This window comes from Corvus hawaiiensis, chromosome 6, assembly GCF_020740725.1.
Source record: "Corvus hawaiiensis isolate bCorHaw1 chromosome 6, bCorHaw1.pri.cur, whole genome shotgun sequence".
Lineage (NCBI taxonomy): Eukaryota > Metazoa > Chordata > Aves > Passeriformes > Corvidae > Corvus > Corvus hawaiiensis.
Genome location: NC_063218.1, coordinates 62,063,010 through 62,088,507, shown reverse-complemented (window position 1 = coordinate 62,088,507; position 25,498 = coordinate 62,063,010). Strand labels below are relative to the sequence as shown.

Below are 25,498 nucleotides of genomic sequence, written 5' to 3'. Positions count from 1 at the left end.
CTCTTGAGCTTCCAGATGAAGTGCAATCCTCTCTGTTGGTGTTTTCCTTCAGTGTTTTATGAATCCTGACTTTTTTTAGACTAATTCCTCACTTAGAGTGTAGAAGTGTTTCCAGATCCCACTCCAGGAATCTCAGTCCAAGAAGTCAAGTTTTGCAGTGCCAAACTGAAAGAGGTTTGAATGCTGGCCAACTCTGCCGTGTTTTGGTGTATAAGAGCAATTGCCTAAGTTGATCTTGTCATCAGGAGTGGGCACATATCCTTTATTTCAGGCATGCTAGCTCTGCTTCTGGTAGGATAGTCTTCAGCATACACTTGTGCCCTGGTGATGTGCTTGGGGCAGCAGCTCAGCACTGAGCTGTGCTCACTGAATTCCAAGGCCAGGTGAAGGCTGCTGCCTTTGTCCATCTGTGCTGAACTTCTCACCCTCAGTCTCAGTGGCCTGGGTACTATGGCCAAGGTTTTAATCCACTTCAAGTGTTAAACTCTGTTACGCCAGCATAATGTGCAAGGTGTGTGAGTTGCAGAGCTCAGAAAATAGCCAAGGACTGGATGAGAGGGAGCAGATAACAGCTGAGGGAGGAAACATGTCATTATTCTTCCTGGGGCAGGTGGTGGGAGGTCTGCAGTGAGCAGGAGAGATAAACTTTTAATTTTGGAATTCAGGCGTCAGTCCCTCTTTATGTGAGATAATGAGACAAGAGTCATTGCTTTCTGTGGGATCTCTCCTGCTATGTTTATAGGAAATATTAAGTATCAAGCAGTGTTGTTTTTACAGAGCAGAAATATTACAGTAGCAGAAAAATTAGGAAGGCACAACATGGGTGGCTGGAAATCTTAGTTCTGCTTTCAGCTGTCACAGGAGAGAGTAGCTCTAGTATCTTTTCCATGACGGTGTATCTGGATATCCCACCTTGTGGGAATGCTGGGGCTTTTGGGGCAGACTCTCCGGGCACACCTGAGGCTGCTGGCAGCCCCTTCCTTTATGTGCTTTGGGACAGTTGGCAGAGCAGCTGATGACCCTTGCACTGTTGGAAAGGAATGTCTGTTTATTATTTTTATTTTTTTTTTAACCACTTATTGCCCACTGTCACTTGAACTTGTGGCTGTGTGCCTGTGCAGCTGCTCCCCTCCAGCTGGACAAGATTTTTTTTTTTTCCCCCCCTTTTAAAATGCACTTTCCCTGATTTACTGCCGGCCTGGACGAGGGGCTGGGCTGTTCTCTGAGGTGGGGCTGGCCAGAACCAGCAGTACATCCCCTCACAGGGGTGTCCTGCAGCTCACCACACCACACAGGTTTATCTTTGTGGAAACTCTGCAAGCTCCTTGAACTTGTGAGCTTTTATTTTATTTTTTAAATGTCAGAGTGAGGTATTTTGCCATTGCTGCATCGTGCTGTGTAGGCCTACTCTGGTTCCTACAGGGGTGAGTAAAATTGGGGTTTTACTCCATGTTGCCTGTGGGATGCCTGTCCTGGGCGTCCTGGGAGTTCACGAGGGAGAGGCAGCTGCCATCAGATAAAAAGCTTTTGTATGTGTCAGTAAAAGCACCTTGACACCTGAGGTGTGGATCAGCCTCTTGCCCCCGTCATGCGGTAACATTCCTTGGTGCTTAATTTTGGCTGTTTCTCTTGTCTTTCCACTGAGGTTTCCCTTCTGAGAATCCCCCTCTCACCTGGGCATGGCAGAATTGGTGGTTTACTCAAAGCTGATCTGCTTTCAGGGCTGGCTGGCTCTGAAGGCAACCACGGGCACCTCTCTTGCCAGTGTGTGTCTGTCCCTATGATGGAGGCTTGTGGGGTTGTGAGAAATAGGGCCCAGCCCATCCCTTGGAGAGTGGGATCCTCACTGGTGCTCCACACCCATCCCTTGAGATGTTCCCTTGTTTTACCAAGCTCCAGCCTGGTCCTTAGGAGCCATGGCAGCTGCTTACCATCCCAGAGTGTTGACAGAGGTGTTAGCCCTTTGTCAGAGCTGCTCTGTGAAGCACAGCTAAAACGAGAATTTAAATAGGATGCCAACAGCTGGGCTGACTGCAGCCAGCAGGATGGAGGAAACTGTGACTTCTCTGATGGAGATGGTTTCTGGGCTTGTGTCCATCAGCAGGCCTTGATCTCTTCTTGGGGTCTTGAGTGCTTGTCCTGCTTTCACCCCTTCCTTCCCTGCTTTTCACCCCTTCTTCCCTCTGTAGAAGCTGGGAATGAGGGGGGTGAAAGCTGGAAGTCTAGGGACAAGGACTGAGTGACAATGACATGGTTGGGATGAACAGGCTCCCCTGAGAGCCAGGAGTGACACAGGCTGGTGCTGGGCACATGGGTGGAAGCAGCTGGATGAGGTGAACTCTGACAGGCAGGGCAAGGAAATGGCCTCAGATGGGCATGGGGAGGGGAGAGGTGAGAAAGAGCTGTATGGAGGAGCTGCAGGCCAAGAAGGAAGCAGGTGATGGCCAGGCAGGAAAATTGTGACAAGGATGATACAAGGACTTTAACTTGAGGAAGAAGGGAGAGAGGTGCAGGCATCAAGAGCGTGGTAAGGGGAGCTGTGCACAGCAGCTGGGAGAAGCAGCCTGGAGAGAGAGAGGCAGTGGCCTGGATGGGAAACACAAAGACTGCAGCCTTGGACCAGGGGAGTAGAGTTAGGTAAAGGTTTGCTTATGGTGCAGGCTGCATTAGGGCAGCATAATCAGGAAAAGCACAGAAAGTTTAGATTTGATGTGGCTGTAAAGCACTCGTGGTATTTGACAAGTGCGCTGCTATTTAACAAGTGTTTTTGGAGGATGCAACTTGGATAATGTGGGGGTTTGTGTTAGTGAATTAGAACCTTACTTTTGCTGTGTTGCTCACCTGTAAAATTGAGGTGCTAATGCCTCTAACAACAGTGGTATGGAGAATTCATTAATATTTGTAGAAGGCTCAAATACTGTGCTGGAATAAGTAGCTTGGTCATGGTGTGTTCTGCCTTCAGAGGAGGATTTGAATATGGTAGATTTACTGTTCAAGGTGAGCCTTGAACAATAAAAATAAAGCAAAACTTAGGATCCTTGTTTGTTAAATAGTTTTTACTTTGTTCTTTCCTTTGTGCACTGACTGTGAGACAGGAGCCCCCTGGAAAAAGGTGTGTGATGCTGTAGTTAAGAAAGGTTTTGGAATATTCATCCCCAGAGGGTTGAGCAAGGTGTGCTTGTGATACTTTAATTCAAACATCTGCCTAACTTATATAAATTATATATATATATTTTAATAGAGCTAATATTTTAATGTGTTTTGTATACACAATGCAATTTTTTTTCTTTCAGTGAAGCCATTAGTCTAAGTGTGGGTTTTTACCTTTGCAAAAACCATTTTCAGAACAGACAAATGATCTGGAATTGAATACAGTGAGCTAGGAGGGGTTGAGATGAATCATCTTCAGTGTAGAAAATTAAAGATCACCTGAGACATAATTATTAAACAATGCTTTGAGGCTTTGAAGATACATAAACTACTATTAACTTTGTCAGTTCCCAGAGGTAGTTTTTAAAATACTCTTAAATACCCATCCTGTCTTGGCTGTTTCTTGTTTAACGTTTGAATTGTTAGAAACTTGTCTAGGTGTAAAATTTATCCAGCATATTGATATGAAGGTATAACTTGTAAATCATTTCAGAGTTTCTCATTCTGTATTCTCTTGTTTAAAACACCCCTGCCCCCTGCTTCGGAGTAAGTGTAGACTAAAATAGAAAACTAGTCACACTAAAAAACAGTGACCAATTTCTACTTTTCCTTTTTTTCCCCCGTCCTGAATGCTGTCATGCTGGCTTCTGTTACTTGACATTTTTGAATTTCCCATCATGTCTGTAATGATTAGGAGAGAATTCTGAGCACACATTGCCTCTGTCCTTGACAGTTATTTTTGCTTTCCTGGGAGGCAGTAATTGTGCTACTTGTCTTGTCTTCATTTGCCACGATGGTGAGTACAGAGGGGAAGTGGGATAAGCACTTCAGTACTTCTGTAGTGTGCTAAAAGCCTTGAATGCTTCTGGCAACCTGTTGACGAAGTCCTATCATGAAGATAAGCAGAAAGGAAACAAAAGTTCTTTGCTCTTTAATGGGCTGAGAGGGGGATGCAGAAATTAGTTTCTGATGCTGCTAGTAAGGGTGTTCCACACCATGTGGACATCTAGGTCCTTAAAATGAAAGTAGCTCAGATGAAAGTAAGAATAACAGTTTGAGTTTCTTGTATCTTCATCAGAATAGGAATACAACAAAAATTCTTTCTCGTGCAACAATTTTGGCAAATGGATACTCTTAAGTCATATCATACTGTAATTAGCTCCTTGTTTAGTAAACAAGTATTAAAGTGGAGTAACAATATTCTATAGCATCTTGTCAGATGCTTGTGAGAGCTGTGGGAAGTTGGGGTGGAGCAGAGTTGGCACTGGAGTTGTGCTGCCTTGGGGCAAGTCCCTGAGTAGGGTGGGTAAAGAATCCTGCCCCAGCCCCTGCACCTCATATTGCAGCTCTGGGTTGCTGGACAGATGCTGGGTTAAAAGAGAACAGAACTGGAGCATTAGTAGGAACTGCTGAGCTAAAACTGCTTGAAATGCAGAGGATGGGAAAAGCAATGCTCAAGAATTGAGTTCTCACTGTAGGCAATGAAACAAAGTGGCACATTATGGTGTATTTTGACCCCAAGGGTGAAATCTTTAATTTTAAACCAATTTTAGTAGAAACTTGTTAATAACTGAGAAAAATATTTACACTCGGCCAACTTGATTAAATTACTTCTAAACACAGCTACATCTTTTGCCTAAGAGGAAGTGGTGTTATTTGAAATTACTATCACATGAGATTTTTTTTAAGATTTTGTACCTTAAAGAAGTACACAAGGGCAGATGCAACCAGACCTTATAAAGGAGCCAGGCATGGACCATTTCCTGTGGTGAAAAATCCTGCTGTCTTGAACTATCTATCAAGAATAAAGATTAGATGCTACTTGAGACCTCAACCTACTTCTTCTATGCCAAATTGTAGAATAATCCAGCCACCTGCCATGTGGGTGTATAAATGACACAGAAGGGGAACGTTTTTTCTGTTATTTTTTCATTTTCACCACATAAATGGCATGAAGCATTCATGTCATACTGTGCTGGTTTTATGGCATTATATCATGTGATTGCCTTGCTTTTTGTGGCCTATTCAATGATACAAAGTGCAGAACATTAGGTTTTTATTTTTTCTAATATAATGGGCAAAAATTGGTTTTGGCACCTGATGCCCACTCTAACATGGGGTGAAATCCTTCGTTATAGGTTGTGTATCTGCTAAAATAGCAAAGTTGGTCCTATAATTCTGACAACAGGGATCTGGGAATCACTGTTTTAGAGCAGTAAGTCCTGTAGCTCAGAATTGATTTTGCTTCCTAAAAACCTCTCATTGCAGCTTTTCTGTCCTCCATCCTCCCTCATTTGTGGCAACATGTCTTACATTACAGCAGAATTTGTTGTGGGTCCCCTGTGCTGTAAATAGGAAAAATAGTATAGGATCACTACAGCTGCAGGGACTGTTTTAGTCTGTCTTCCCTTGCACATACAGGTGACTCCTCCCTCTGCCCTCTGAAACTGTGAGTTTTCCATTTGGTATCAGTGGGAACAGATGCTTCCAAAGGAGATAAATTTGTGTTGTAAAGCTTAGCTCTCTATTGTGTAGCCCCCTTCTTTTATTTTTTTATTTTCATTTTTAAAAAACTTTTTGTAAACTGGAACATAGCAAGGATCTTCTAAGAGTGAAATACACCTAAAACTGGATCTTGGAGTTTAAATACTTGTTGCTTCTATGATGGGCTGTCTACAGATGGCATTAATATCTGCCTCTGTTTCTCTCTTTCTACTTCAGCTCATTGAGAATAATAATTTTGAAAATTTACAGCCTCTTCCTGGGGACTGGGGAAAATAACAAAGCCAAGATATGTGGGAGGAGAGTGGGGTTTGTGTGTGTATGTGTCATAATTTTTCTTCGTCTGTGGAGGACTCTACAGATGCTCATCATGCTGTTTGGAAAGTGAAGCAGCACAGCCTTGAAACATGATATTTGTAGAATAATTTGGTAAATGCTGATGATTTGGAAACCTCGTGTATTGCTCTTACCCGAAGCCTTCCTTTTAAGGAAATGTACTGACAAGCTGTGGTAGGAGGACCCTGCAGTATTAGGTACAGCGATCTTGTTTGGGAAATGGTGGAAGTAATTTAGGTTTCCTTCATTGTAACTAATTATGGAGCCAGAAAAAAAAGTTTCTCTTTTACAATAGCATTGCTCACATATTTAAATTATGTCCTCTGCTTTAGCTTTTTGTTCTCTGATACTGGCATTGCTTTTAATGTTTTTTGATATCATGTGAGGGCCAGCTTTCAGACAGGATATTCGGCTCGTCTTGCTTCGTGCCATCCTAATCGCTTCGAAATGTAGTCATTAAAAAAAAGAGTAAACATTATTGCTGGTGTTACTGCTAATGGCAAGAAACGCAGAAAAGGGGGGACACATGTGGCAGTTCTATTTAAATAAAAGCTTACTTTCAGAAACAAAGGCTTATGGAGAAAAAGGGAGCTCTTAGTACCCCAATCACGTTTCCTGTTACGGATGAACCCACAGCAATGGATGCTATCAAAGTTGTCATATTTTATTCATGAGTTGTGGTATGCTTGGGTGAAATAAGAAAAGCAATGCTCCAAATCATAATTATGGTGTAAAAAGATAAAACAGTTATTATTGTGACTTTTTAAAAGAAATTATTAAATCTCTCAAATAAATCATATAAAACTCATGGAGAATGACTAAGTATGTTAACTATTTATGGCTCTTTGTTGTGGGTGTTGTGAAACACTTCACCAATAGCGTTTATACTTATTCTGGGAGAAAAATATAAATGTGTGCTTATGTATGTTCCAAGAAACAAAGACATCTAGAATATTGAGTATAAACATAAAGAGGCTGACAGCAGAAATTATACTTCAGTAGAGAAGGACTCTGACAAATGTATTATGCCTCATGCTATTATCATGCAGTTAATAAATAAAACAGACACCCAGGATTTAATTTGCTTTAGCAATAACATGAAGGGATTTTTATCCTCAGGGAAAGAAAACAAAAGGGAGAATTAGTTCGTGAAACATGTGTTGTTTAATGCTTGTATAAATCATATATAGAGTATAAAGAAACCCCAAACCGTAACATTTTAGCAATACATGACCTGTGCTTTAAAAGTAATTAAAAAACTATTTAGACTGTCAAGTCTTTGGGAGTTTTTGAACCAAGAGAGCACTTCAGCGTATGCTTGCTCAAACTCTAGGATAATTTCATTGTCTTTAGTTGATTATTCATGTGATAAAATGACTGGAAATGAAAACCTGTGTGTAGGTGTACCCAGGTCTGTTAGCTGCATTAGGCATAGTAACCTCTCTCCACAGTGAAGAAACTAAGTCAGATTTCTGCTTAGCTGAAATGTCCCTTTTAATGAACTATTTTAAGTAGTATTTTGGTTTACACATTTAAGAATGCAGGTTTTCACCAGGGAGGCAAATTGTAATTTCTGTGTGGCCTCACTGAAGCTAGACTGGGATTTTCAGCGAAGTCAGAGTAATTTAGGCATTCATCTTCTCTCCTGCGCCAGTGGAATCTGGTACTTAAAATTTTTTTGAAATGTGTTGCTTGTTGGCTGTATCTCTTATATTAGTGGTAAACTTAGGAATCATAAAGCACTTCAGAAGTACTTGTGATTATTTTTTTAAAATATTGTTGCCATGAATTATGAGCAGTATTTATTATTACCTGGAAGAAAGAAGAGTGCTAAATGAGAAATCAGAATGATTACATATTGCTTACAAATATAAATGGATTAATCTCTGTGTGTTCTATTAAGCTTATATTTTATTTCTGGATTGCCAACACACTTGGAGTTATAGTGGAAGGAAGTAAGACCAAACCTACAGTTAGTACTTATTTGCAAAACTTGCCTTCTTTGTCTGATTTTTAGTTCTAGGGGTTCCTCACCTTGTGGTACCACCTTAAGTTTCCTTTAAACAAATGCAGAACGTGTTTTGCAAGTTTTGGTATCTATTATTATAATTTTTAAAAGCAACCTCTAATATTTTTGTGTGACTTCAGGCATACTTGAAAATGCTTTGTAGAAGGTGAAGAAAAAAGATGTTTAGCTTGCTTTTGCATGAAGCCATATTTTTGAGTGGCTCATTATTTGTGTGTGACATTAGTATTTAATATACTCTTGAACTCTGAAGTGGCCAGTACTCCTCCTGTAAAATTGGACAGCACACTGGGAATGATTCTTGGCAATTACTCCATTTTCCTGGTGTTGCCACTGGCTCTGTTCACAGTGTTGCTGGTATAAATCCATGTTCTTTCTGTTAAAATGTTTTCATTTTCCAAATTTTGAAAGAGCAATCTTTATAGCCACAATAACGTGATACCTTATCTAATGTAAGTAAAGAGTGGAAAAGATGATACAGTCAGTGACTCCTGAACTAATTAACTAACAACACATGTAATTTGATTAACTCACATGATTTAAAAGCAGATTATGTGCTTTTAGTGATAGTGAACTTCTGGAGCATTTCAACGAAGAATTTAATTTAAGGGGTCAACCATTTGTAAACAGTCTTGATTTCAGCATGAATCCCTTGAGGAAACAACAGGGCCTACTTGAGAAGACGAGCTCAGCAGCCACTTAAAATGCTTGAAGTAAGTTCAAGGAGCTGCCTTGAGTAACAGGTGATGTGTTGCCTCAGCAAGGTGATGTCTGTTGTTGACAGCAGGAAACCTGCCCCAAAGCCCCTTAGCTGACCGCAGGCTTCTGATTTTGGTCCATAGCAGCCAGTTGGTTTGATGACAATGTCAGTCACTGGGCTTTGAGTGTAACCAGGCTGCTGCTTCTCCTCGTGCTGCTGGAGAGGTGATTCCAGTGCTTTCCTTGGTCATTCTGCCCATGTGGGTGGAAAAGACAAGGAAAAGCCCTGGGGGCAGGAAACCAATATGAATTTTCATGATATAGGATTTGCTACAGCTCTCTGGCGCTGTGGTTTCTCTGCCACTGAAGGCACCTTTGGCTGGCTGGGGCTGGAGAAGCAGAGGTGGCTGCCTTCACTGTTGGCATGTGTTCATTTCCAGGTCTTGTGCAGTATCTGCTGCTCTGTTTGTTCCAGAGTACTCAGTTGCCAGGGTTCAGTTTGAAATGCTGATAAAGCAAACAGAGGACTTAAGACTCTCTGACAACTACTTAATTAGCATGAGTGTGGTCACTCTAGCTGGTGCTCAAGTCAAGGCAATTTTCAAGAAGTGAAGAGTCTGACACTAAGGCATTAAATCACCTAAATTAGTGGATGAGGAGAAACTGTGATTTGATAATATTCTCTGATTTCTTCAGTGACTCAAAATGCTCCTGCCCCTGGCATGTGGAGTTCTAGGACTGGGTTTGCAATGATTTCCTGAATGGATTTTTATTTATATGTATATATAATTTTAAATGCTACATGAATTTTGTTAGGAGAGACCTATTTGTAAACTAGTTTACAAACATGTATATCAAAATGACAGCAGTATATGAGCATATATAGCCAAGGGTAGTTTTGCATGATGCAAAAGTAGAGTTTACATTGAATTACTATTTTTCCACCTAGCAGAACTGCTTTTGCTGTATAGTCATGGGAACTTACCTTTGTGACATTAGCTGTTCACCCTGGTAATTGCTCCATCCTCTAATTTAATGAAAACCCATTAAACCAAAACAATAATTAAAATGAGACATCATCTCTGTAGGAGTCTTGCATATTAAAATCACCAAACATTTCACTGCAGACGGATCTTATTCTTGAGAAACACTGTTTGAAGCAACATGTAAAAAGTGATTTACAATGAATAATCAGAATTTAGAAAGCTGTGCTGTTGAACATGATTTCCTACAGTTTATTACTGACTCTGAGTGGAGCTAGCAAGGCAAAAACATTTACAGTGTCTTCTTATGCTGGTGAGAATACACAGGAGCAGAGATGTGCTTATGAGAATACATCATGCCCTCTTTGGTCCTCCCTGGCAGCCTAGTTTTTCAGAGGAGGGTAAGGTGTTTTGACCCCTCTCTTTGGGTTGCTGGCAAGTAGAACAGATGGTCCTGGTCCCCACTGTTCCAGTGCAGGGGCCCCAGAGAGCAACAAAATGCTGGCTTAGCACCTTAACATAAATTTACATTTATTTTCCCTTGGCAGTACCCCCCGCTTACTGAACCCCATCATTTAGCTTGGGTGGAAGCAGTGCAGGCAAGCGGGTCTCTGCAGCACGGTGGGGGCTGTCTGCAGCCTTAGTGCTTATGGCTCAACTGAGCTCCCAAAGTGCTCAGAGAGATGTGCATGGCTCTGTGCCTTTTCCTGCAACAGAAGCATGTTGTGAAGTTTTCTATTTTCTTTGCAAATAAAGAGAAATTTATGTGAATTTATCCCCATAGCTCAAAATAAAAAATTGGTGGTATCTGCAAATATCTGCATTTTGCTCTTGGTAAGTAGGGAGGGACAAGTACCTGAAGCATTTCTCTGCTTGGCAGTGAAATGATTAGTTTTGGAGAAGATCCCCATAATTAGTGTTAGCATCCCTTCTGGAAATTTTTGTGACTTGTGTAGACTGAGGAATGCTTCTAGAAGGGTGGAAACGAGTGGGAATGGGCATTTATCCCTGGTGGTTTGCGTTGTTGGTTGGTGGTTTTTTTGTTGTTGTTTATTTTGTGTGTGGTTTTTTTTTTGTTGTTGTTGGTTTTTTTTTGTGGTGGTGTTTTTTTTTTTTTTTTTTTTTTAAACCACTTCTTCAAAAGACATTTTTTGAGACCAGTGTGCAGGAGGGGGGAGTAGGTGCACTGGATCTCACGTGACTCAGAGGCTTTGGTGAAGCAACTGCTTCAGTGAACAAGCATGGTTTTGTGATGCTGTTGTGTGTTTTCATCCTCAGCAACTGTTAGGAACTGCCTACACTGAGAGTTGCTAGTTTTGGATCATGCTTCTAATCTTGTTTTCATTTTTGTAAAGCTGGTGACTTAAAAAAGTGGGGCACTGGGTGATTTTTTGTTTTATTTTTTTTAATACAATTTTTAGTTTTATTGGATTTTGCCCATAGCAAGGTAAAAGTCCAAAAGCTGTAATATTCAATTCTTTAATTGCTATAGCTTAAATCCAGATTCTCTGTTGTTGCAGGATTAATTTCTACTTGCTTGTCCAGAGTGACTGTTCAGAGGTTCTTCTGAAAGCATGTTGAAGCAAATAGCTTTAAAATGATTGAAGTTACCAATAAAGCAATATGTTCTGCAGTATGTTCTCTGCCAAGGGAAGTAAAAGGTATTCAAGCAGGCTAGTGAATGATAAAATGTACCTATTGCTTTAGAAAATGAGTTGATTCAGAACTGAATTTTAGTATTTTTCCTCTAATGGAGGCATCTCGTCAAGAAAAATTATTCCCCAGATGGATTAGGATTCAGCATTTAACAACTGGTGAACATTTTTCATCACTTAACATTCCATCCCAAATGGTCATGTATTTCCCTTTGTACTGTGGATTGTTGTCACTGTCAAAGGAAGCTTGGCAAGACCTTTGCTTTCTTTCCTAGCATTATCCTTTTCCTTCTTTAACTCATTTTGTCTGCTTCTGTGTGGTGGTGATTTTCTTACACTGTTTCTAATGGAGCTGATGCCAACTCCTCCATTTCTCTTATCTGGGACTTCTAATATGTTCAGGGTTATAAATGGCAAAAGCCTGAGGTTTTAATTTTTAGTTGCTACAGCTGGTGATGCATAGAGCATTGAATCCACACAGGAAGATGTGACTTGAGGGTCTAAATCAGGTTGGGTAAGGACTGATGGTGACCCTGAGTTATTGTACCAAATTCCATTTGTCATTTAGGGCTAGTGTGTGCTGAAATACCTGCACAGTTCATAGATATGAGGTAAAGCCAGGCCTTACATCGTTGGCCCCAGAGCAGCATCGCCATTCATTTGGTTTTAAGGTGAAGTGAAAACACCTATGTTAAAATAAAAGTTTGAGACTTATATGGAAGGTGCTGATAGTGAGTACTGTGAGTAGTTACAGGTATGGGTAAGATTTCTCAGTGTGGCTCAGGGTGTAAGAACTTGCTGCAGCTGGGCAGGGTGCTGTGGTGTGCTCTGCAGCCAGAGCTGTGCTGTCAGTGTAGGCCTGGGTGCTGCTTCCTCTTGCAGCTCTTTTTGGCTTAGCAGGGCTGTGCTGGTCAGGGGCTGAATGGGCTCTCAGGGGACAAGGCATCCAGGAGAAGGCAAGGTGGCATCTCTGGGTGTGGGGGAGATTGGGCCAGGGAGGGGGGGATGGTAGCGACTAAATGGCTGTTGTTGTCTGTCCTGGCAAACTGGACCATTGGTTTGTGTTTGGCACTTCTTCCTTGGACCCACAGCTTAAAGAAAAAAGAATTAAAATCAAGCAACAGATATGCTCTCTCTGACATAGGTGTGTCTTGTGCTTTTGTTTTGCTGAAGGTAGAAAGTTACCTTTACTTGGTACTCTGAGATGATTTGTGTCTCTTGGACTTGCCTATAACTGAGTATGCTTTCTTTCTTTCCTCGTTTAATTTTAGAAACACTCTGGTATGTTTTAAAAAACCCTCCAGACAGTCACTATTTCAAATTAAGAAAATATAATCACATAGAAGGGCATATGAAAGTTGTATCTGTGTTGTTTATTTTGCTGAGATTGCATTATCATTCAAGCATGAAGCACTGTTTCAGTGAAGATTGCTGTATAAACCTATGTTGTTCTATATTATGTAGGAAATATGACATTTCATTACAAGCAGACAGTTATTTTTATAGAGAGCATAAAAAGTATTTTGCCTTTCAGGCACCTGTGGTGAGGGGGTGTATGTATTCTCAATTTTTCTTCTTTTTTTTTTTTGTTGAAGTGTGAAAATCTACCTGGAAATAGAAGGCTCTTATTCTAAATGGATTCTACTCCCAGTTCATTTGTATGGTATTTTCTGCAGAAATCAAGCAAAACACAAACTTGACGTTCCTGGGGATGGTGTGTGAGGGCAGACACTGCCAGAGAGGTGTGGGGGGCTGTGCCATGCGGGCAGGAGCTGGGTGATGTAGTGTTGTCTGCAAAACCCCTCCTTCCCAGCATCTGGGTTCCAGGTTGCGAGCCCAGGTTGTGCTCAGCACTGGGACAGTCTCAGCTCCAAAATCCCAGGCTGTGTGCCCTCTGCATCCCCACCAGCTTTGCTGGGCTTCTCAGCTTACCAGTCCAGTTGCATTTGCCATCTCACCGTGGAACTAATGGGAGAGTTCCCTTGTAGTTACTGAGATTGGGCTGTGAAAAGCAGCATTTCTGTAGACATTTTTGCATCTGCAAGAAAATTTTTCACCTGTGTAGTAGGGATGCCTCAAGGTGCTGGTAATGACTGGACTTGCTCCCCAAATACATAGCACTGTACTTAGAAGTGTGTTAGTTTCCAAAAGCCTGGTTATATAACTTTGTTTGTACCAATTACACTAGCACAGCGTTGCAAAGCAGTCTGTCAATACTATTTGTTACCCAGTAGTTTGGACCCAACACTCTGGAATTTCAGAACTTTGGATTTTCCCGGTTTTAATCAATAGTGAACAAATATCAGTGTTTCATGTGGTTTTGGTATACTCATATCTAGGAAGAGGTGGTAGAGACTAGCAAAATATTTCAAAGTATGTTTCTAGCTGAAGTAATCAGTGCAGTGATGAACCATAGATGATTCCGAGCAAGGAGCCTTATATTTTTGTATAAAATTTGATGGATAGGTGGTGGGAAGTGGCCCTTCCTATAATGAGAAACTGTTGTACTTTGCAAGGCTTGACTGAAGTTTAAACATGTATGTTCCACTGACAGCACTGCCTGTGCTTTCATGTTAAAGAATTTTTGAAAGCTTTGTTAAGGCATATTTTATTTCTGGTAATTGTGACACCTTTAAGAAAAAAAAAATTGTTAGATATGAAGGTTTTAACCTTCAAAAAGTGATAATTATCTTCATCTGTCACTTCTTGGACACTTTACCTCTGAGTCTTACTTGTGCCTTGGAACTAGCTACCAGTGGGTTGTCTGTTTCTGTAGATATCAAACTGGATATTGGCCAGTTTATGGGTCTGTGGGAGACATGGTTCTGTATCTCTTGCATCAGCTTTTTAAAAGAAAAATACATGATATTTATGACCAGTATTAACACCTGCTAGGTGAAGATAATTATACAGATAATGAAAGCTAATTGATAAAGACAAAATCTGGTCTTCTGTGCTGAATTGTTTATTCTTCTATTCCACTATATGATGGCAGTGGAGATGATTTCTGCTCTTAGAAGCTTTTTCCTCTGCTATGATAAAAGTGGCACTGGACAGACAAATAGTTTATTGCTGTAAAGTGGGCCCTGTATTTATTTATCAGGGGAACTCGAGCCCCTGGCAAAGATTTTTAAAAGATGACTAGTGTTTTGGATGTCTGATCTGTAGTACTTCTCAGGGGTGAGCCTTGCAGAGTGCAAGCATGTTACGAGTCTGGGTGTGTAAGCTCATTTGGAGGGCTTTAAGCGGCACAAAAAAAACTGAGACACCCAATTACCAAACATGCTTGAATACCTTTTCCTTGGAATTTGGTTTCAGTCCATGGCATTCCCTCAGTAGTTGTGTGTTTGAGGTTTTAGGTTGTTTTCCAAGCCAGTCTGTCTTCTCTGTCAGCAAAGCCTCATTTAATGACACAACGGGGCCTTTTTGTAGCATTGTTTTGTTTTTTTTTTTCCCTGCAGTGAAATTCTGAATTGTAATTTTCATCACTCTTTTGTGTGTTACATCACGCATGCTGGGCTGGATTCTCAGCATTCAGTGGAGTTATCTGGTTTTTCACCAGCTGAGAATTTGTGCCAGCATTTTTGGCTTCAAAGTAAAACCTTTGGAAAGGAAGCACACTGGGTTTCTAATTGGTTGTGACATCCAGGAACTACAAGTGTGTGACAAAGGCCCAGCATGAGAGACATGGAAATGGGCGGGAAGGTGAAATGCCATGATTTCTCTGTTTCGTTATTAATTGTCTTTCATAATGATGATGTATAGTGAATAAAAGGATGAGTTAAAAAGGAATACAGTGGGAGATGATGCATTTGATTCTTAGAAGATCAACTATGAGAAGGTATGCTGCTTGGACATCATCAGGATTAGTGAGGCTGGAATGCTTCTGCATATGTCTGGTCAGGCTGTAGTTTAATAAATATTGTATGAGCTGTCATACTTCGCTTGTTTAAAGTGAGAAATCCCTGAAACGGCCGTGGATTGTGAGCATCTTGTATTTATTTCTCGGGCAGGAGCGCAGCCGTATAGCATTATTAGCAATAATACATCTCTGCCTTACACTGTGCAAGGACGGGTTTCCTGTGATGTACGAGGGAGAGGTGGTAACAGAGTCAGTGGTAAAAGCTGAAATTGGAGCTTGGTGAATTGTGTTGGGAGAGGCAGTGCCTGAGATTTCTCAGAATTTAGGAGCCTATTTATCTGACTGCAGCAAACCTTATTTACAGCAACTTAATCTGCTCACAGCAGACACAAATGGCTCAGCATCCTGTCAAAAAATCCATCAGAAAATCAGTAGCCGACCAGTTGTGAACTTGTCAAAGTGACAAGTGGGCATGCTGACAGAGATGGCATTTAGGTTTTTCATTGAAAAAATGCAGTGGTGGACCATGGTAGATGACTCTCAAAAATGAAAAATATTGATGTGAAAATGAAAAATGTGATCTGAATCTTTCTGACTTAGCATTTTTACTAGACTGTTATTTCCCTTTTTTTTTTTTTTCTTTTAAAAATAAAATTCTTAGATACAGAAAGAGAAATCCATGCAGCGCCCCATGTGAGTGAGAAGTTAATTCAGCTCTTCCGGAATAAAAGTGAGTTCACGTTTCTGGCCACTCTGCAACAAAAGGCATCGACTTCTGGAGTTATATTGTCCATCCGAGAGTTAGAGCACAGGTAAGAGGAATTTGTTTCTCTCTTGCAGCAGCAGCAACATAAAAGATACTGAGTGCTCAGTGGTCTGTTTGGACAATGTGTTGAAATGGTAGATGGAAAATCTAACATACAAGTTAGAGCCTTTCTTCATAGTTTGCAATTTGCTACTTTTTTCTAGTTCTTTTTTGTTAGAGGAGGAATTCATTATTTATGTGTCCTGGTCTGTAAAATAACTTAAACAGAAAGATCAAAGCCAATGTAGTATAAATGCAATGCACTTTGGAAGTTACAAACCTTGTAATGCAATTTTCCTGACTAGTTTATTAAATGTGCTTTGGAGTTTGCTTTTTCATAAAAGTTAAACTTGCACGTTTCTTGCTTCACTATGTTTTATAACATTGTAAAAGAATATGTTTTCTATGAGATTCAGCAACTAAGCTATTAAACAATTAAGCTACTTGTGCTTCCATATAATACTGTGTATGTTTTCTTCCCAACATAAATACATTATATTCCTATTTCATGTATGTCTCTTCCCACCCTTTTTTTTTCTGGTTGTCAGTGTAGGAAGAAAAAGAGGTCTCTTTGATTATCTGTTTCAGTGGCAGACATCAGTTTACAAAAAAAGATGTACTTTGTATTATGGTCCATAATACAATTCCAATGACGTTTTGATGTTTCAAAGTCTGTGTTGCGTCAAACAGTCTCCTATTTGTAACTCTGTGAATACTTTTTTAATAATTTCTTCGGTCTTGAAGGACCTTTTTTTCTAGTCTGACACAAAATACTTGTGCTGGTCTTTCCTGTTGTAATACAAGTAATGAGACATTCTTTGGTTGCTCCCATTTCAAATCTAATACCAGTTATTCTGCAGCGCTTCTATTAAAAAAATCCTATTGGTATTTGTCTTAATCATGTATGTTGCAGTGACTGCTCTCTTCAGCCCGGCCAGCACCTGCGGTGTGCGGCAGGAGTGGGAAGCAGCCGAAGGCTCGAGGCTTTAAAGCTGCTCCTCTGGAGTTCAGCTCGGCCCAGGGGAGCTGAAGCCCCAGGTGCTGTGGCTGTCAGCAGCCCCTACGAGGGAGAAGATAAGAAGTTGCAAGGAGGCTTGTCTGTGGATACAGTTTCAGGTTTATTGGCCAGAAGGGAGTCCAGGGAGAACAAGCACAGAGTAATGGTGTGCAACAGCTTCTAAGGGAGAGTGTTACAAGGGGGAACGGCCTGGCCATGGGCCAATAGGGATTTCTGGGGGAGGGGATATGGATAGGGATGGACATTCACACAGATCAATGGTCTTAAGGGGAGGGAAAGGGATCACATGCCCCAATGGGGCGTCGAGGTTTAGGGGATTTCCAGAGGGGAGGTATCAGAAAGGGGCAGAATCTCAGGGGATTGACAAAGGCCATACAAGGATAAACAGGGAGGGTTGAGGTGATGGACACCGAACTTTCTGGAATAACGGGAGGAGTTTGGGTGATTGATGGAGCACCGACTAGAACAAGGAGAGGAGAACAACCATGTAAGGAGCATTGGGGGAGTGGCTAGAGTTTGGGGTGTACCAACTGGGAGGGGGGCAAAGGAGTAACCAGGTTAAACCATTGAAACATATGAAACATATAAGCATATCATAAAACACCACATCACCACATCTCCCCCTTTTTTGTTTTTTCAAAAAAAAAATTTTTAAAACTGTCTCTCAGTCTCACACATCCACTCTGGCAGAGATACTTCCACATCTTCTCTGCTGTCTTCTTTGATTTGGATGTGGTTCACTTGAGGGGATGCGGTGGTGATAACCAAGAAGCAAAGTCTTTTTAATAAACTGAACATAAATAAAACTAACAGAATGATGAAAACAACCCAAAGGAGGTCTTTGACAATTGAAGAAGTCCACCCGGAGAGTCTCCACTGGTCCAGCAGATTCTCTAGCCAGCCCTTGGATTCGATCTTGATTTGCTGGACGAGATTCTCCATCTTTTTCAGCGTCACTCTCACATCTGGGACTCGGGATGACAGGTTCATGCAGCAAAGACCCTCAAATTTGGTGCACTTGTGGTGGATGAGGAGCAGGTAGTCAATGGCAGCCCGGTTCTGCAATGTCACCTTTCTGGTGATTTCCTCGTCTTTGAAGAGGTCACTGATGGTGGTTGAGGTCAAGTTGGCTTGCTTAGCCACCCAACACTCTAGGGTGCCCAATTCCCCTAGAGCCTTTGCCGCAGCTATCCAGGGTAAGAAAAGGGAGGTGGCGGAGTGTTTTAGATGGGACCAATGAAAAATTTCAGTGTTGCAATTTTCATCCAATTCCTCCATGCTTCTCTTTTTGCGAGCCAATCCAGTTTTATTCTGCCAATTCTCAATTTGAAGCAGGTTGGGGGTAAACAGGGACAACCGCCCAAGTGTACACAGCCCTCCGAGAAGGCGAGAGGGGATGCCAGCCCAAATGCGATCGCCGCAGTTTAGGAACACCCCCTTTGGTAGCTGGCAGGGTGATCCATCCAGGGTGGATGCCATTTTTACATGACCTATCTTTTTGCACCACTGGGCAGCCTGGTATTTTGGATCGTGCTGGGCAACAGAAATATTGTTTATGGGTTGGAGGGTTAAACATAAATTGAACACAATAAGGGGCGGATGAGGTACTTATAATATTGAACTCAGCAGGCTCATCGGATAGCTTTGGGAGGTCTCCCACCCAGTCCCGCCAAAGGACTAGGGGGTTCCTCACTGGGACTTTCACGGTCCGAATAGCAAAAGACCGGGCTACCCAATGAGTCTGCTGGTTCCAGTTGTTTTGGATGGAAACTAAAAGGGGAGGGTATTCTGAAACATTTAGAGGAATCCCCACCAGGCAGGTCGACATAGGACCATCTGTAGCTGTCTTGCTCAGGCAAATGTGGTCCTGCTGGAGGGTCTTTGCTAGGAGTACCCAGATGTTGGTCTTCGGCTGTGGAATTATCCACGGCGATGCTGAAAGGACCAGGGTGAGCAAGATGACCAGTTGGCTCATGTCTGACATTCTTCGGGTGGTGACTTCTTAACTGAGGATTAAAATTAGAAATCATTACCAAAGAAATCAAAACATAAGCAAGAAAACTCAGGGAGAAAAGGTGATTTGGGGAAGTCTTGGGGATGGTGGTGCTGCTTCTTCCTCCCAGTGCAGATGTCCACCTGGGGGTCTGGGGGTCTCACTGGATGTTTTGGAATATAAGGCTTCACCCACATTTGTGGGATGTACCTCACACCCAGGGGTGTGGACACGCACGCACATCCACAGCCCCACATGACTAGCTTGTATGGCCCCTCACCTTACCACGCTCCAGGTCTTTGATCAGAACTGGTGGATGTTCTCATAGAGGGTGGTTGCTGTGTGGTCCAAAATGCCACATCACTGGTGGGTTCAAGTTGTCAAAGGAGCAGTTCAAAAAATTGATGGTAAAGAGAACCTTGCACAAACGGTCTTGTGGGGATGACTCTCTACTATCTGCCCATTGATGTCTCAGAATGGATTTGAGCATCTGATGGGCACACTCAATCACAGCTTGACCAGTGGGGGAATAAGGGATGCCTTTCTTGTGTCTTATTCCCCATTCATCCATAAAACTTTCAAACTCCGTGGCACGATATGTGGGGCCATTATCTGTTTTGATTTCTTTGGGGACCCCCAAGACAGCAAATGCCTGCAGTTGGTGTTTTTTAGTGTGTATTGCTCTCTCCCCTGCATATGCGGAAGCATAGACTGCTCCGAAAAAGGTGTCAATACTGACGTGTATGTATTTTAGACGGCCGAATTCAGGAATATGGGTGACATCTGTCTGCCACACCTCACAGCTAGCCAGCACTCTGGGGTTTACCCCAGTGCCTAATGAGGGGAGGGCTGACTGCTGACAATTCGGACACATGTTCACAATAGCCTTGGCTTGACTATGCGTCAGGCGGAACTGACGGACCAGTCTGGGCACATTTTGATGAAACATCTGATGGCTCAGTTTTGCCTGTTGGAATACCTTGGGCATCCGGGCCATCTCTGCGGGGGCGGTGAGGGCATCTGCTCTTTGATTGTCCTCAGCTATCGGGCCTGGTAGGTCTGTGTGTGACCTCACGTGCATTACAAAGAATGGGTGCTCTCGGTGGGAGACAAGATACACTAATCTCGAGAGCAGCCAGAAGCGATGGTCGTTGGAAGCCTTCTTCAAGACAGAATTTTCCACTCTTGCTACCACTCCTGCTACATAAGTTGAATCAGTAATCAAATCAAATGGTTCAGGAAACCTCTCGAAAGCCCTGACGACAGCGGCCAACTCAGCAACTTGAGGGGAGCCCTCAACATACTCAATATCTGTCTCCCACTCCTGAGTTTGAGGATCCTTCCAGGTCATCACAGATCTGTAGGATGCTCCAGATGTGTCTGTAAAAACTGTTAGGACTTCTAGAGGTCTTCTGCTCCTTATCTTTTGGTACCAGGACAAACTGTTCCTGGAACAATTTATGGGCAGGAGCATGGACTGAAATTTCTCTGGTGTCGCTATCCAAGGCTACCTGAAGGGTGTCATTTTCAGCCATAAGCTGTTCGAATATCTCTTTGGTCAGCTTGGCAGAGGACAATTTGTCCTGCTCCAAGCGGACTGGCAAGTGAATACATGCAAAGTCACACCCAGCCAATTCCTGAAGCCTTGCCTGAGCCTTCTGGATCAACTGGGCCATCAGTTCCTGGGGCTTGGTGATAGTTTTGGACCTGGTGTTGCTCAGGAAGACCCACTCTATAATCACGAGGTGGTCTTTCTGGCCTTGGTCCCATTGGAAAATGAGTCTGTTGAGGTGTTGCAATTTTCCCATAACAATGAATTTAAAAGCCAGACCTAATTTGCATTAATGCGCCTGCCTCTCGCACATCTTCACCTCCACCTTTTCCAGGGAGGCCCTTGTCTCCGGGGTAAGAGCCCTAGGAAAACTCAGCTCCTTTCTCCCCTTCAATAAATTGAAGAGGGGGTCTAGGTCTTCTGTTGTAATCTCTAGCCAGGCTCTTACCCAACCTAAAGCACCACACAAGGAATGGAGGTCCGCTAACGTCTGTGGATTATTATTAATTGCCAATTTTTGAGGAACAATGGTCCTCTTCGTGATTTCCAGCCCCAGATATCGCCAAGGGGGCATCCTCTGGACTTTATCTTCTTGCAGGGTAAACCCTGCTTTGGTTAAAACGCTGACAACCTGGTCAAGTGTGTCTCTAAGTAAATGGTCATTGGGCACGCACACTAGCACATCATCCATATAGTATAGGATGATGGCTTTCCCCATGGTGGCACAGATCGGGGACCGCAATGAAGCGATATACTACTGGCAGATTGTTGGGGAGTTCTTCATCCCCTGCGGGAGAACATGCCAGTGGTAACGCTTCATTGGGGCTTCTCGGTTATTGGTGGGAACCGAGAAGGCAAACCATGGAGCATCGGCAGGATTGAGGGGAATTTTGAAAAAGCAAGCTTTTATACCAATTACGGCCAGATTCCAATTTTGGGGGAGCATTGCCGGGGAAGGCATCCCTGGTTGAAGGGGCCCCATGTCCACAATGATTTTATTAATCCCATGAAGGTTGTGGAGGAGCCGCCACTTGTCTCTACCCGGCTTCTTGATAACAAAGACCGGCTGAAAATAGGCTCGATGTTTCCTTGAGCCAATTGCTCCTCAGCGAGTTTGTTGAGTGCCTTTAATTTGTCTCCACTTAGCGGCCACTGATCCACCCAAACAGGCGAATCAGTTGTCCAGTCAAGCTTTTGAGTGGGGCGCTCCACAGTGGCCGTAATTAAAAATCCCGAGGGGTTTTTGGGATCTCCAATCTCATCCCCCGTTGTGACGTGGCATCCCGTCCCCACAGGGGTGCTTGACAGTCTGTTACAAATGGGCGTAAGTTGGCCAAGTTCCCGTCCAGTCCCTCAATTTGCACAATGCTCTCTGAGATCTGTGCCAATTTTGTCCCTCCAATTCCCTGGATACGTCCAGCCACGGGTTGCAACTCCCAGTGTGATGGCCATTCCCTGCGGAGAATGATCGTGTAATCTGCGCCTGTGTCCAGCAGGCCTTCGAGACAAATAGCTTCATTGCTTCGCTGGACATTGCAATAAATAATTGGTTTGTTTTCACCCACCACTTCTGCCCAGTAGACACCTGGTGCCTTATGCCCTACTGGGATTCCTGATGGTATGGGGATGGCTTGGGCAATGATCTGCCCTTTGGCCAAATAGAAGGGTGGGTTCACGCACCGTGCCACAATTAGAAGTCCTGCTGGGTCATTTGTGAGAATGGCCGGGCATACCTCCAATTCTTGGGGTGTGTGTTTGGTATCTCCGTGGCCCTGTACTTACAGGTGATCTCTGGAGGCATCAATCTTCCTCCCAGTGGGTCCACTGCAACCACCGTCCATTGATCCGTTTAAAACCACTGGTCTCTGTCAGTTGTCAATGCCAGTGGTGGCTGAGGGTGCCATATGTCTTTGGGGTCCCTAGAAATAGAAAGAGACCCTCTGTCTGAGTCATGGTTTGGTGTCCTGTCACATCCGGTAGTGTATGTCCTCTTTCTACTTCCCCCTTTCCCCGCAGGTCCTGCCTCATTTTTGTCCTCATGCGAGGCTGGACTGTGCTGCGCTCCTAGTTTTTTTTTGGAGTGGTTTCAGGTGCCAGTGGTGGTGGCGCTCTCCCCCCCTTTCCCATACCGCATCCATCGGTGCACTTGTGCAAAACCGAGCAATGTGCCCCACCCCCTGACATTTAAAACATGTGATTCCTGGAGTTCCCCCCCTTTGCTGCTGTCTCGGCTGCGTCGGTCTCAGGGACGTCTGTGGGGGTGCTGGCTGATGGGCGGCCAAAGCTGCAGGTGGAGCCGGTCTTCTCAATGGAGGCCTGGCATCTATTGTGGTGGCCTTTTCATGCAGGCCTCCACCAACGCAGGGAGTGATGGTTCTGGGTAGACTGGCATCCTGGTGATCACCCTCTTACACGCTTCATTGGCGCTCTCCTTGGCTACTTTGAGGATGATCGTCGGGTGCGTTGTCTGATCTGCAACCTCCTTCTCCACCTGTGCTCTAATTTTGTCAACAAACTCAGTGAAAGATTCATTGGGGGCTTGTCTTATGTTAATAAAGCTTTTAGGGGCCTCTGCGTCGGGTGCGGGAAGGGAAAGGAAGGCCTTCTCTGCTGCCCCCATGACCCTCGAAAGAACAGCCTTGGGTATTACTCGGGCCTGTTCTCTGGGTTCTCTCCAGTCCCCCTCGCCGCACAGGTGGTCAAGTGTTATCGCTGATTGGTCGGCATCAACAGCCGTGTCTTGGTTTCTGCAGAGCTCAATAAGGAGTGGCTGCAAGGACCGTTTCCACGTCTGCTCCCACAACAGATACTCGGTTGGGGTGAGCAGGCATGCAAACAGGTCCTTTATGTCCCAAGGGACAAGCTCGTTAGAGGAAAAGGTGGCCTTGAGAAGACCCTTGAAATACTCGCTTTTCCTGCCAAACTCCCTTTGAGCCTTGCAGAGCTCCTTTTTGTTTTGGTAGGAGAAAGGCTTCCATCCTCGAAGGCCTCCTCCTACCCCACCGTAAGTAACTGGTGGGGCGTGGTAGACTGGCTCCGGTTCCGGGTTCCGGGCCCCAGGCCCATCACATCCGGCTCCGATGTCGTGGGAACCGGATGCTGGAGCGTGGGAACTGGAAGTTGGGAGTGGGTAGGCAGGGTCAACAGAGAAGTGGGAGGGGTCAGGGGAAGGATTGGTATCCACCCTGGAAAAGGCAGACCGGTTGTGGAGGACATCCCACGAGGGAGGAGGAAGGGGCTCAGGGTCCTGGGAAAAGGGGTGTGGCTTCATTATGACCAAATTGTCAGTGATGCCAGTGCCACAGCAGAGATGTCCAGACAAGGCTCCCCAGTTAAGGGGGGGAGGACTTTGCTATTTTCCTATTCTTTACTCTTCTGTCACCTCTACTTTCTTACTGGTCTTTCTTTTACTTTATTCCTTTTTGCATTTTTTGGGCCATTGTCTCAGACTAGAAGAATATTGTTTTGCATTACAGAAGGATCCCTCCCTCCATCTCTTCCCGTTTTCCTTCTCTTACTCTATCATTCCTTCTGCATTACTTTTCAATTTCTCCAAGCTTTTCCAGGCTGTTGTAGCTCTTTGAAGTCATGGTTAACAGGATCAGTTTGCCATGTTAAGAGTTTGTTTATTATTTATTTGAGAAAGAGGACATTGAGGACAGCCATTGAACAGAAAAATGCTGTCACATGCTTGCACTTAGCAAAATCCAAGGTCAAACTAGGCAGGCAGTGATGATTATACAATGCAAGGCACATGGATTTTTAGATATGGCATCTACTGAATGCAGCTCCTCGAGTCCTCTATCTTGGCAGGCAGAGGCCTGTAGTGAGATGTGCTGTGCAGGAGTAACCTTGGTTGAACAAAATACACTGAGGTTATCTATAATATTTAAAATGATGACATCTGCTTAAAAATATAAGAGTTGAAGGATTGCCTGCTAGTCTCGGTTAAACCTTTGTAGCTCTGTGTAGTAACTGAGGAAGTTTCAGTCTCTGTAATTCCATGCAGGAATCAGAACAGGCATGTCTGGTGTTGCTCCTGCTGTTACTTCAGATGGATTACTTGTGGGTATTCTTCTTTTTTGGACTCTCTGTGTATCCCTTAAAGCCATTGCTTGTTTCTCAAGTTGCTGCTCAGACCATGGTAAGGATCCTGCTTTCAGTCCCCCAGGTCTGTGATGACAGAAATTAATAAAGTGGATGACAGTGGAGAAGGAACTTTTTCACACTGATGAGAAGCAGAGAACAAATATTTGGGCCACTACTGAAGAGGACCCTACTTATATTAGATCGATGTAATAGCAGAACTTTCAGGTGGATAATTTTTGATGTTTTCTCTAACAGCTCTACTCACTCTATAGCTTTGCATGGGAACTGAAATGGGTGCAGACCCATGTCACAGGGGAAGCCTTTTATTAATTGTTGCTCCTACTAAGCTTTTGATCATTATCATAGTTCTGTTTGTGATGACATCCACTTTTTTGGTCAAGCTTTTGCAATTTCCCCTGTGTCTATGAAAACAGACACTGCAAAGAGAATAATAACGAGCATCTTTTTCATCATGAGTAAGATGTGTGGGAACAAGTATAAGGGTACAATTGTTACTTAACCAATATAGTTTTTGACTATGGAAAAACCAAGAACTCTCCTCAGTTTCTTCTGTTTGCACAAAATAGGAGATGTTCTAGTTAAAGGCTTGCTTTTTTTAACTTACCAGCATACCAGAAGAGGCCAAGTTAAAAGTTCAAGCCTTCATCCTTGACCTCATACAGGAGGTCAACAACAACTGGAAAAAAAGAAGCTGTGTTAGCTTTTGGTACCAGAGTTCATATTTCTATGGCAAATGTCTTTTTTTTGTTGTGCACAGATTTAATAGATGAGAAATAGATGTTATTCCAAGCAATGAAAAGGTGTGTG

General features: G+C 43.2%; 1 protein-coding gene across 3 annotated transcripts in view; it reads left to right on the top strand.

Annotated features, from left to right (window-relative positions):
* Nucleotides 1–25,498, top strand: part of NELL1 (neural EGFL like 1) — a 293,487-nt gene that overhangs the window by 8,985 nt on the left and 259,004 nt on the right. For all 3 annotated transcript variants that reach the window (XM_048307246.1, XM_048307245.1, XM_048307244.1), the window contains exon 3: nt 15,875–16,025. In XM_048307246.1, the coding sequence (XP_048163203.1) occupies nt 15,875–16,025 (151 nt within the window). The remainder of the gene's footprint in view (nt 1–15,874; nt 16,026–25,498) is intronic.